Source organism: Callospermophilus lateralis, chromosome 2 (genome assembly GCF_048772815.1).
Source record: "Callospermophilus lateralis isolate mCalLat2 chromosome 2, mCalLat2.hap1, whole genome shotgun sequence".
In the NCBI taxonomy this organism is placed as follows: domain Eukaryota; kingdom Metazoa; phylum Chordata; class Mammalia; order Rodentia; family Sciuridae; genus Callospermophilus; species Callospermophilus lateralis.
In genome coordinates, this window is record NC_135306.1 from 68,040,813 (window position 1) to 68,054,030 (window position 13,218).

General features: G+C 36.1%; 1 protein-coding gene across 1 annotated transcript in view; it reads left to right on the forward strand.

The window, feature by feature from the left end:
- Nucleotides 1-13,218, forward strand: part of Pip5k1b (phosphatidylinositol-4-phosphate 5-kinase type 1 beta) — a 285,854-nt gene that overhangs the window by 205,040 nt on the left and 67,596 nt on the right. Inside the window, exons 9-12 of the mRNA XM_076843452.2 lie at nt 72-155; nt 277-325; nt 3,331-3,415; nt 11,792-11,947. Of these exons, the coding sequence (XP_076699567.2) occupies nt 72-155; nt 277-325; nt 3,331-3,415; nt 11,792-11,947 (374 nt within the window). The remainder of the gene's footprint in view (nt 1-71; nt 156-276; nt 326-3,330; nt 3,416-11,791; nt 11,948-13,218) is intronic.

Below are 13,218 nucleotides of genomic sequence, written 5' to 3' on the forward strand. Positions count from 1 at the left end.
TTTATTTTCAATCTATTTATTATAAATATTTTTAATTCAATAAAATATTTTCTCTTTTGTTCTATCAACAGAATGGGAGGCATTCCAGCTAAAAGCCATAAGGGAGAAAAACTATTTTTATTTATGGGCATTATTGACATTCTACAATCATACAGGTGAGACATTTTGGGAAGTGGTCTTTTATTATTTTCAAGTCATCCAAAATGTTTTTGAAAATTCATCAGATATGAGTGATTCTGCATTTTCATGGTTATTTTTCTATCTGTTTACATGTAGGTTAATGAAGAAGTTAGAACACTCCTGGAAAGCTCTTGTTTATGATGGTGTAAGTAACTGATGTTCCTTGTTAAACTGTATATATTTTTAGTTCCTCAGAAACTTCTACATGTGTTTAGGAAACTGTGACATTGCGTGTTAAGAGGTGAGGAGCAAAGGTCGTTATAAACTCAGAGTCTTAGACTAATAGATTGGTCCACACTAAAAACAAAGACCACATAAATTCAAATAGCTATTCATATAGATGACATCCAGCCTAGTGGCTTAGTAGAGGCCAAGAACAAAATGATAGCTGTTTCTGTGGGAAATGCAAAGCTCCCAATTATGAGATAAGGAGGGCAAAAATCTCTTTTCAAAAAGACACTGAGAATAGTAGGGCTGTTGAAATAAGATTCTCAGGAGACCAGACCATGAGTATCTTGATCCCTGAATTTGATGGTGGACACCCCTAGACTTGAACTCTGCCATCACCACTTGAATGATCACTGCTTGTGATTTGGCCTCTCCTTGGTTTCTCATCATAACAGAGCAATTATGGTAGTACTGGCCTGCTATGAGGATGAAATAAAATAATCCGTGTGCGTATTCAGCCAGAAGCCAAACACTTAATAAGGACACAGGAAGTGAAAATGTTTAAGGTGGTGCGGATTTATATGTGTTATGGATTTACATATTTTATATACATGCTGACTGATAGGAAGATGTCACAAGTGTTATGGGTTTTTTTGTTTTGTTTTGTTTTGGTGCCAGAGATTAAACCCAGGGGTGCTTAACCACTGAGCAGCATCCTCAACCCAAGAGTTAAGTCTTAATGTAATTAAAGAAAAATTTAAATATCAAAGAGCAAGTAGTTTTCCTCTCTCTCTGGCTCTCTCTCTCTCTCTCTTATGGGCACTGCACATGCACACGCGTGCACACACACACAGCCACAGAGACACATCTAGACATTAGATTTGAACTTTCTGCTGCTAACAGACCATTTATTGGCCCTAAGCCTCTCTCAGTTAATAACTTGATATGTCACATCCGAAGAATATATTGGTCAAAGATTTAGTCACACATTTCCTTTTAAGATGCTAGCAGACGCTTTACTTTGAAAGAAGATAAATTATGGATGCTGTTCTTTTCCTTTCTGGAGAAGAACACACATTTTTCAGTTCTGTGGAAGACTGTTAATAACCTTTCAGCATGAGAGATCTGCATTTTGTCCACAGGCTAAGGACTGCCCTATATCAGAATGCACTTTTAAACTTCAGGCTCACAAATTTGTTTCTAAGAATTAACCCAAGCTTTATCAGATCAAAGATTCCTCCTATGAAAAGGGCAGGGGTAATTTGAATTCTCCTTCAAATGAGAAAGGTGGGGACTACATCACCTTGAACATAGAAGGGAGAGAGAGAGAGAAATTCCCCCTGGGTTATTCCTCTGCTGTTTTCTGAGACAAGTGTGGTTACCTGTTTAGTAACCACAAGTGAGATTTCTCATCTCAATGACCTTGTCCTGCATCGGCCAGAAGCTTCTAAGAGACCCCTACCTTAGTCCATTTAAAACGTACCTTCTGATTGTAGTTTATTTTTTTAAGAAAATCTCTGCTGATTATGTATTTGTGAAATTATACATAATATTCAAGGCTTGTTTTTGTTTATTCACAAATATGGCTCTTATTTAGACAGTGTTTCTTCATATCAAAGAAAGCACTAGTGGAACTCCTTTAAAGGCAAAGTCTCAGGTATCTATAGGTATCATTGCATCCTACTTCAGACAACAGCTGCCAGGATCTGGGAAGAGTGCCTGTCACATTCCTGCCTTGCTGAGAGCCTGGAGGGCTGTTGTAATTTGGTGAAGATGGGTCTAGCATACTGTGTCTTTCATAACGTGCTAATTACAGAACTACAGATTATCCTGGCTGAAAGCCCATGTACCGCTCACATAACACACTATGAGCCTGGCTGATCCCAATATCACACAGCCTTTTGGGGTGGGGGCAGGAAGGGAATTGAACCCAGGGTGCTTAACCACTGACCTACATCCCTAGCCCATTTTATTTTTATTTTAAGATAGGGTCTTGATAAGTTGCTTAGGGCCTTTCTGAGGCTGGCTTTGAACTTGCAATCCTCCTGCCTCAGCCTCCCAAGCCACTGGGACTATAGGCATGCGCCACCATACCCAGCTTTTCACACAACCTTTTAAAGTTAGAACTTATACCAGAATCAGCTCTCCTGATTTCTGGTCAAGTGTGTTTTTTCTCCCAGCCCACTGCAGGCATTTTGTAGTATCTAAGCTTAAATTCTTAGAAATTTTCCCTATTAGAATCCATAACCTGGATTCAAAGTGGAACATCATACATATAAATAAACTTGCCATTTCTAGAAATGTACAACTTGAATGGTCAATAAATGATTGCTGATTGAACATAGAGAATCAGCCCTTCATTCATTCCCTTTCCTGGATTTGTAAATAAATGGCCCTTCAGTCCTAAAGACTCCTGTCAAGCATGAGAGAACTAAGTTGGCCGTGCAGGTCAGCTCTGTGTGTTGGTAGGTAATTCAGTGCAGTACCGGTCAACCATGTCTCCTGTGCATCCTCCTGGGTCTACTCACCCGGCTACTTGGAGATGACACCAGAACACTTTCTTAATTCAAATGTCACTCTTATATCAGTGTGCTTTGCTTATGTCCCCAGTTTTTGTTCATGACTGAATGAATACCCTTCATTCTCAGTGGCACTGGAAGCACTAGTTATCTATAAGAAAAGGGTTTGAAAGCACCTCCAGGGACACAATGTTATGAATAAAGATCAACTATTCCAATTTGGGTAGCAGAGTCTTCTGTCTGTCTCCCTTAGTGCTCTATTCACTCTAGAATCTTTGTTCTTATTGAGTCTGGGTCCTCCCCAACAGCCCACAGCCCTGCAGGATACAGAACACTGTTCTCTAGCTCTTGACCACTGTTGATAAAAGACCTCAGCTGACAGAAACACTTGCAAAAATCTTTCCTCTGCCTTGGGATGAATTCCCTGAGAGGTAAACCTTTGATCCTTGTTTTGTCTTTTCAGGACACCGTTTCAGTTCATAGACCAAGTTTTTATGCAGATAGATTTCTAAAGTTTATGAATTCCAGAGTTTTCAAGAAAATTCAAGGTAAGATTCTTATGAAAATGTCTTACTTGTAGCATTTAGTTGCTGACTTCAACATGTATCCATGCCAGAATTTTTTTGTAAAATTACTATTTAATAAACCAAACTTCCACATCCCTCATGTTGATCTTACTTGACATAGAACAATTATATATCCAAGATAGACTCTGCCATGAATAGATTTCCTCATGAATGAATTAATGACTTATAAAAAAGCAGATGGGAACTAGCTTAGCTTCTGTTTCCACTTCTGTCTCTTCTGTCATGTGAACACACCTCAAAGGTGCCTTCTCTGAAGAATAGGCTTTCACAAACACCAAGCTTGCCAGCTCCTTGATCTTGGACCATGCACGATTTTTATTAGAAGAGTTAGAACATTTTTTTCCCCTATAGTGGTAAACACTTAGTGTGATTAATTATCCCAATCAGTTATTTATTGATGCCATAATTATTAGTCCTATTTTCTGGTGAAGAAAATTAGAAGTTATATTTATGTCCAGTCATAAAATATATTGGTTAAGAATATTATGATATAGTCAAATCATGAAATAGTATGTAACCAATAAAAATGACCTATTAAAGGTATATTTAGTCCTTTAAATATTGATTTATTCACATATATGTAGTTATTGGTCTGTATACCTTAAATGTACAACAGAATTCTAATGAAATATATGAAACCATTAACAGTAGTTATTCTCATACAGTATTCTCCAGGATATAGAGTAAATGTGAGACCAGAAAATAAATTTTAATCAATTAAAAAAGATCAAAGTTATGCATAGTATCTTTTCTAATCACAGTGGAATTAATCAATAAAGAACAAAAACTGGAAAACTTACAAATGTGGAAATTGAATAACACGCTCTGAAAATATCAATAGGTTAAAGAAGAAATCACAGGGAAATTAGAAAACTGAAACAAATGAAAATGAAAACACACATTCCAAAAATTTATGAGAAAGGCAGTGTTCAAGGGAAAACACCTATATATGTAAACAACTATATTTTTAAAATAGGGAAAATCATACATCAGTATTCTAACTTTAAACCTTGGATTAAAAAAAATCAAACTAAACTCAAAGCTAATAATGGTTATTTTGAGTTGAAAATTATGTGGGACCTTGTTTTCTTTCTTATTGGTGTTTATTAAATTTTCTACAGTATATATGTAGTATTATGTAGTAAGTTTTTAACTATGTGATAGAAGAAAATAACCCTGTAATGCATGCATTGTTATTTTATAATTTAGCCATTCTGTGGTCCACTTTTATAACCCAGAACATGATAATTTAGTCACTCACCAAAAAAATAGAAAGAGTAGAATATTCATGTTTTATATTCATATAAGACATTTTTTCTTATAATATTGGAGTTTGAAAGATGCAAAGAAAACATTGATAATTACTTAAAATCCAGTGACCCAGGGATACCCAGTTCTAATATTTTGATGTTCTTCTTACCAGTCTTTTTTTTTTTTTTTTTCTTGGTGGAGGTGGGCGGTAATTGGGGCTTACCAATTTTTATTTCTGTACTTTATGTATTTATATAAAACTGGTGGGTAGCTCAGTAACTGAGAGCATACTTAGCAATTGCAAGAGTTCAAATTCCAGCCAGCACCACAAAACAATAAATAAATACTGGTAACATAATGGTATACAATTTTTATGTCTTCTGTTTTTCACATTATAGCATGAATACTTTTCCATATCCTTGAGTGTTCTACAAAAACATCATTTAAAATTGCAATGCAACATTAAAATTATATAGATGTGCTATAATCTAGCTAAGCATTCTTTGAGTATAAAGCATTTTATAGTTTCTTTTTTTTATTTCTAACTAATATTTTTTTAAAACATAGTTTCAGACAAATTCTGGATCCAAATTAGGGATTATTTATTTGGGATAGATTCCAAAAAGGGATAATGGTATTAAAATGCATTTAACTGTACAGAGAGATTGTGCCACTAAAGGTTCCCACAAGTCTGTGTTTTACCAGCTCTCAGCCAGCATTATGCTTTTTAAATTATGCTACTCTGATAAGTAAAAAATGTTATCTGATTGTTTCATTTTGCATATCTTGAGTATGGGTAAGGTTCAACCATTAGTCATTTTTATTAGCCATTTATAATTCCTTTGAGAATTGAGCTTTATAACATTTGACCATTTCTATTGAGTGTTTATTATTTTTCCAGATGATTTATATGAACTCTACATATTAAAGATATAACTCCTTTTTAACTTATTATTCTAAGGAAAACTTTTTTTGTACATTCAACTGTCTCAATGGTATCTTAAAATCACTGTCAAATTGAGACCACTATAAATTAAATTCTCTGCCTAAGGTTTTTTTGGCCTAAAAATGGGCCATAAAGTAGTGTTTATTCAGACTGCAAGCTTGTGTGAGTATCAGTTTGTGGTTCAAATGTTTAAGGAAGAATTTTCACCCTGCTTACCTGTGCCAAGACTGGAAACCATGAGTTCCCTTGCAGCCCCCAGTAGGTTTGTAGAGGAGGTGGCCCTTTAATGTCCCCGCCTCAGGGAGGCTGTTTGCATGAGTCTCCTGCCTTGGAAAGTGTTTTTTGGTGGTTTTTTTTTTTGTTTTTGTTTTTTTTTTTTTTCTGAATAGCATACAAATTAATGGTATAAGCAATGGCTTATTCAGTTCTAGAAAACATAGCATGTGTTAAAATTTTTCCCAGTCTGCATGGTTCATCATGTCTTATTGTTGTCTGAAAGTGCTAAGGAATTTATTGTGTTTTTAATGTAGCAAGTGTTTTTCTTGTTAAGTAGTAAATCTATTGACTATTTTTTCCATTTTGATGTAATAGTCTATTTTTATAAACAGTTTTTGTTGAGATGTAATTCACAAGCCACAAAATTCACCCTCTAAAGTGTGCAATTCTGTGGTTCTTAGTATGCTAAGTTGCACAATCCTCACCACAATTTTGTTACCCCCAGCAGAAACTCCATAGCCATTAGCAACCACTCTGTGGCTCCTCTTTGCAGCCCCTGGCAGTTACTCATTTACTCTGTCTCTATGGTGTTACCAGCTCTGGATGTTTCATGTCAGTCATTCAGTATGTGGCCTTTTGTGTTTGACTTTATCCATGTTATAGCATGTATCCATCAAGGTCAATCCGTGTTGTAGCATGTACCAGTCTTTTATTCTTCTTATTGCTGAATAATATTTCATTATACAGAGATCCCACATTTTTTCTGTGCTCGGTGGATGGATATTTGGCTTGTTTTCATTTTTCAGCTGGAATGAGTAATGCTGCTGTGAACATTCATGTACAAGGTTTTGTGTGGATGTATATCACATTACTTTCATGTGTATACCTAGAAGTGAATTGCTGGGTCAGATGACAACTCTGTTTAAAATTCTCAGGAGCTACCTAACTCTTTTCCAAAGCAGCTGCCCCATTTTACAATTCCACCGGCAATATATGTTTCTGTGCATTCTCATCAACATATGTAATTGTCTTTTTGTTGTTGTTGTTACAGCGATCCTAGGGGGTATAAAGTAGTATCTCACTGTGATTTTGATTTGCAGTTCTCCAATGACTAATGACGTTGAACATCTTGCTATGTACTTACTAGTGATTTACCTCTTGTTTGGAGAAAAGTTTGTTCAAATTCATAAAGTAAACTTGTGGCCCTCACACAAGTCTGTTTGCCTCAGGTCATGCCCCATTTAATCTCATCTCCCCACTCTGTAGCCAGAGGAATCCATTTAAACTATAAATCTGCTCTTCCTAATTACCTGTTAAATCCCCTTCATTCTAAAAACAATAATAAATGGGGGGAGGGGCTCCATGGATTCCCTAGAGTACAAAGTCCTTAACTTGGTCCCTCTTTCCCTCCCCTGGAGCTTCTCTCCTCCTCATTCCACACCCTGTGCTTTCAGCACTCTCTCCATCCTCCCCATAGTCTCTCTTCAAGTCCCAGCTCAGCTGGTGCTTCCCGACCAGACTTACCACTCTGTCATTTTGGGCTATAATGAGCTATTTGTTTCCCTCACTAGGCTTTTTCCCCCCTGGTGCTAGGAATTGAACCCAGGGCCTTTCACATACTAGGCAAGTGCTCTACCACTGGGCTACATCCCCCAGTAGACTTTAAGTCTCTTAGAGATACTGTGTTTGGTTCACTTAAACGTCCCCAGCACCACCTAGCACATTTCTGGGCACATAGTAGGGACTCAATCGTTGTTTGATGAATAATGCAATGAATGACCATTTCAAAAGGTAGCAATTTAATGAGAAAGTTGACACTTTCTTTTTTTTCTTTTTTTTTAAAATTTGTTCTTTTTAGTTATATATGGCAGTAGAATGTATTTTGACACATCATACATCCGTGGAGTATAACTTCCCATTCTTGTGGTTGTACATGATGTGGAATTACACTGGCTGTGTATTTTTTTTTAAATATTTCTTTATTTTTTTAGTTATTGGCAGACACAACATCTTTGTTGGTATGTGGTGCTGAGGATCGAACCCGGGCCACACGCATGCCAGGCGAGCGCACTACCGCCTGAGCCACATCCCCAGCCCCTAAAGTTGACATTTTAAATCTCAACTTTAAGATGTTTCCTCTACTATGATTGTTCTACAGCCCTTAAGACCTAAAGGCAAACTTTCTTTGTAAGTAAAGATCCTGCCACCACCTCTAAGAAATTAGTACCTGGTCTTCAAGTTTCTTTATCAAGTTAGTTTTTTTAATTTCTTAAATCCATTCATCCCAACTCAGAATTAAGTCATGCTGCCAATGTAATAATGTCTATAAAATTCTGTATTTCCTAGAAATAGAAATAATGGTCACCATGTGTTAAATGCTCACTGAAATTCTCTACCCAAATAATATGACTAAAAAGCTAAAACATTTCTTTTTTTTTTTTTTCTTTTTCTTGGTACTGGGGATTGAACCCAGGGGCACTTTACCACTGAGCCACATCCCCAGCTTTGACACAGGGTCTTGCTAATTTACTTAGGGCCTCACTAAATTGCTGAGGCTGGCCTCAGACTTGTGATCCTCTTGCCTCAGCCTCCTCATGTTGCTGGGATTACAGACATGTGCCACCACACCAAGCTAAAACTTATTTACTGACTAGAATATAGTGATTAGATTAATTATTTGCTAGAAACTCAATTGTCCTAAGATTTCAGAACAATAATACATTCATTCGACCAACATTTATGCTCCTATCATATGCCTAGAAGTTTTCTAACCACTGAAATATAGGAAGCTTTTAAAAATTGTTTTGAATTAGGGACTGAACCATATAATAGATTTACAATGCCATAAAGCCATTGCTAATAAAGATTTTGCATACAATGCTATGAGTAGATCAAAAAAATAAGACCAATTCTCTAAAAAAAGAGATTTACAAAGAAAAGGATATTAAACTAAGTTCTATTTAAGCCAGAATTCATAAGAAGAGAGTCAAAGGCCAAGGCATAAGAATAAGCATGGTAGGTTCCAGAGGGGCAGATAAATAGATGAACTAAAAAATGGTCAAGTGGCAGAACCTAAGCTGGAAATGGGCACAGGACACCTATCACCGGATGTGGTTTAGACAAACTTAAATCAACATGTTTGATTTTCAGCAAGATCCAAATCCTTCACTGTTGAGAGAGGCTCAGCTCTCCCCTTTAAGAAGAAATTCACCATTTACGATAAAAGAAAACTCCTTCTCTAGGTATAGGAGTTTGCCTTCGGGTCCTCTCTGCTCCTCACTGCATGTGACACTAATGAACAAAGTGTTGTTTCTCTTTCCAGACTCTTGGCCCTCGCTGCTGCACTAACACACCTAAGTGTGGCTCCCTGAGTGTCTTCTAGTCACCAGGCTGTCCTCTCTTCCCTCATGCTTCCTTAGGGCTGCCAAAGCTCTGTGATAGAAGCTGTTTGTCAGTGCAGAGAATTAGCAGTGACCTCAGAGCAAGCATATGCAAGCATCTAGAGGAGCAGTTGTCAAACCCTTCGGCCTCAGAGCCACTTTCTACTCTTAAAAAAAAATTACCGAGCTTTTATTTATGTATAACTGTCTATATTTCACATATAAAACTTTAAATTGAAAAATTTTTTAAACATTTTAATCTTATTAGGTCACATTAAAAAATATTGTATAATAACAAGTCAATTTTACATAAAGTAAAATAACTTTAACATAAAAAATTGTTGTCACAAATAATTGTATTTTCCAAAACAACTAACTTCATGAGAAATGTGGCATTATTTTCCCTTTTTCTCAAATCCCTAATGTCTGGCTTAGTAGAAGACAGTTGGAGTCTCACATATATTTGTGAATTCAGCCTGTGGTGCCGTTACAGGTCATGCAGTCTAGAAAGTTGTGTGCATGGGAGAATGAAATGAAAAGATAATGCCTTCATGTTTTTATGAAAATAGTTTTAACCTTGCAGATCATCTGAGAGGGTCTCAGGGTCTCAGGCAGTCCTCAAACCACATCTGAAGTCCTATGACTAAGAAATCTAAAAGTGCTATGTGGAGAGACAGGAATTTATCATAGTTTATTAAAGATTTATAGAAGTTAGCAGATAGAATGTTGAGGCAGAAGCCGGGTGTGGATTAGTACTTCAGACCTGCAAAACAGGAGTGACCATTGTTGAATAAATGGGAAATTAAGGAAAACATGACTTATTTAATAACTTAGTGGTCATTAAAATCAATTTTGATCAGTTTTAAACATCTCAAATCTCCTCTCAGAGAAACACAAACTCTAGTTTTATCTTTTCTTCCCCCTCCACACTTTAACCAGAATATAGAATGCTAGAGAGCTAGAAAAAGAACCAGCAATTAGGCAAATGAAGAAAACAGGAAAGACACCTGGGGGTCATGACCTGGAGCAAGTCTTTCTACTCTCAGTTTCAGGTCCTTAAAAAGGACCAACGTCTCCAGACACATGGATGATTTGAGATATGCAATGTGAATGTTGGCTTCCAAACTCTAAAGCCCTCTACAAACATTATTTATGATGATGATGAGGCACTGCTCAAGGAACAAACAACCCTTCCTTCTCTGTAAGCAGAAGGACTGGCCTCTGTTCTTCCCTCACTTGTGTGTCCCAGAATCCTCCTCCAATTAAGATCTTGCAAGCTGCCCATGAGAAGGCCCCAGATAAGCAGGTGACTTGCACCCTGAGATTTCCAAAGCTGGATGCAGTTACACAGTTACTAATACATTTGCTGTCAGCTTACCCCTTTATGCAAGCATCCAAAGGAGGAGAGGCACTGCCAAAAATAAGTTCAGGAGAAACATAAAGAAGCCTCAACTTCTCTCTCCTCCATTTTCCTCCAGTGAATTTTCTAACAATATTAAGCCAAGAAGAATGATCACAGCAGAAGTAAATATAAGTAGGGATGATCTGACTACAGCTTAATCAGCTCACAGCCCTCAGCAAACAAGACATGATTCCCAACACCCTTCTGAAGGTAGAGAATGCTATATGGACAAAGATCAGGAGTGAATTACGCATCTCACATAACCATGACCTAGAAAAGAACCAAAGAGTAGGAAATTTCAGTGGAAAGTAACGGGGGAAAAAAGCAACCAGAAGTAACTTGGCTAAATTGAGCAACATGAGTATAAGATTAAACATTGGCATGTTTAGAAATTCCCAGTCCCCAGTTAATAAAACCAGGGTCATGAGAATTCTTCATACTTTACCATCTGCATTTACCCACTCACCCAGCCAGCTCCCAGCCCTAGAAAAACATTGTTTGGAGGAAGAAAAATAATTCTTTTTTTTTTTTTTTGAGACCCAGGAATCTGTAATTTTTTTTAAAGTTAGTACATTATAGTTATGCATAATAGTGGGGTTCATTTTGACATGATCATACATGCATAGAATATAATTTACTCCATTTTAGTCCTGAAGGAAAGTAATTCTTTAGCAATAAAACATTTGAAGTTGACCTCAAATAAGACTTTATTTTAAAATCTGGAAATAAATTCCAACTCTAATTTATTCTAAGATATTTGGGGTTAATCAAGTCATTTTGGACAAATGATATGGTCAAAACATAAATAATTTTATAAGAAGCCATTTATGTGTACACACACATATAATTTACTAATATATCTATTATATTTATAAATATACATTTATAAATATATCTGTATATATGTATGTATATATCTGTATATATTTATAAATATATCTGAAATAAGACTTTCCATATATAATGTATAATATATAATATGTATAATATATACGATGTAATATACATAAGAAGGCTCTCACCTTCCACTGAAATGACTAAAATGCTAACAAATAATAAAATATTAATTTTAAAATGTGAATCTGGTTTTGTAAGCATTTGTGCTTGTCTCTCCCTTCCCTCTCCCTTCCCTCACTGCCCAGCTTTGAAAGCCTCCCCTTCTAAGAAACGGTGCAACTCCATCGCCGCCTTAAAGGCGACCTCACAGGAGATTGTGTCTTCAGTTAGCCAGGAGTGGAAGGACGAAAAACGGGATCTCCTGACTGAAGGACAGAGTTTTAGCAGCCTTGATGAAGAAGGTAAAGACATGTGACTTACAAAAACCAGAAAAAGGGCTCTCAGTGGCAGAGCATTTGCCTAGCAAACCAGAGGCCCTCAGTTGATCAGATCCCTAGTGCTGCAAAAAAAAAAAAAAAAAAAAAGAAAAAAGAAAGAAAAGAAAAGAAAGAAAGAAGAAAAAAGAGGAAAATTCTAGTGATTTATTTATACAAATAACATAAATTCACAGTAGAAAAATTAGAAAATACTTGCTCTAAGAAATTCTCTATTAATTAAATTTTTAAAGGCTGTGTATAGTATGATACAATTCATATAAATTTTAAATGTCATATGAACAATACAATTTATAGTTTATGGTAAAAATTAGAAAATACTAAAATATTCAAAAAGAGAAATCTATAATCCCACAGTCGGATGGTAACATATCAATAGTTTGTTTTTTTCACTCCTAGGCTTTCTGTGCACGTATATACAAACACGTATACAATGTAACAAGTTGCCTCTTCAATTATTTAGAGATTTAATGAATTTAAATAAAGTTTTATAATGTTTTCCTTACATAGCATGAATACACTTTGTTAGATTCCTTCTTTGGGTAGATACAGAATTTTTTTTTTTTTCCTGTCTTTTGAAGTAGGATCTCTCTTAAAACTGGGAGTCCTGTCTGTCTGCTGCGGCTACATGGACCTCACATCCCTTTTCCCTTTTCCTTGCTGGCTAGGATATCTGGACAATGATGAATAAAAGTGTGATGGCAGGAAGACTGGCCCTGTCCTGATTTTAAAGGGAATGCTTCTCATGTTTCTCTTTTGAAATTTGCCGAACTTGGTGCCCATAATTAAGTCAAGGAAGTTCCTTTTTGTTTCTTCCCCCTAGCTTTTTTTTTTAATTATTAATACATAGTGCTGAGAATCAAACCCAGTGCCCCACACATGCCAGGCAAGTGCGCTACCACTGAGCCACAGCCACAGCCCTCCCTTAGCTTTTTATCAAGAATGAATACTCAATTTCTGATTTTATTACATATTTTTCTCTATTTACTGAATTAACCATTTGGTTTTTCTCTTTAAATGCAATAAGGGGAAGTGACACTTTAAATTTTTCTATCAGTACGTTCTTTTTTATCAGCATATTGTTTTGAGAATCCCAACATTTCCTAAAAATGCCTTTTGTTTCCTATAGAAGATAAGAACTCTTGTAGGGTTTTTTTCCCTCCGAGGCCTTAGGGCGTTAATTCCATCCCATTTTGCAACATTCATCCAAGTGTACTTTATTAGGTCTCTTTCTTTCT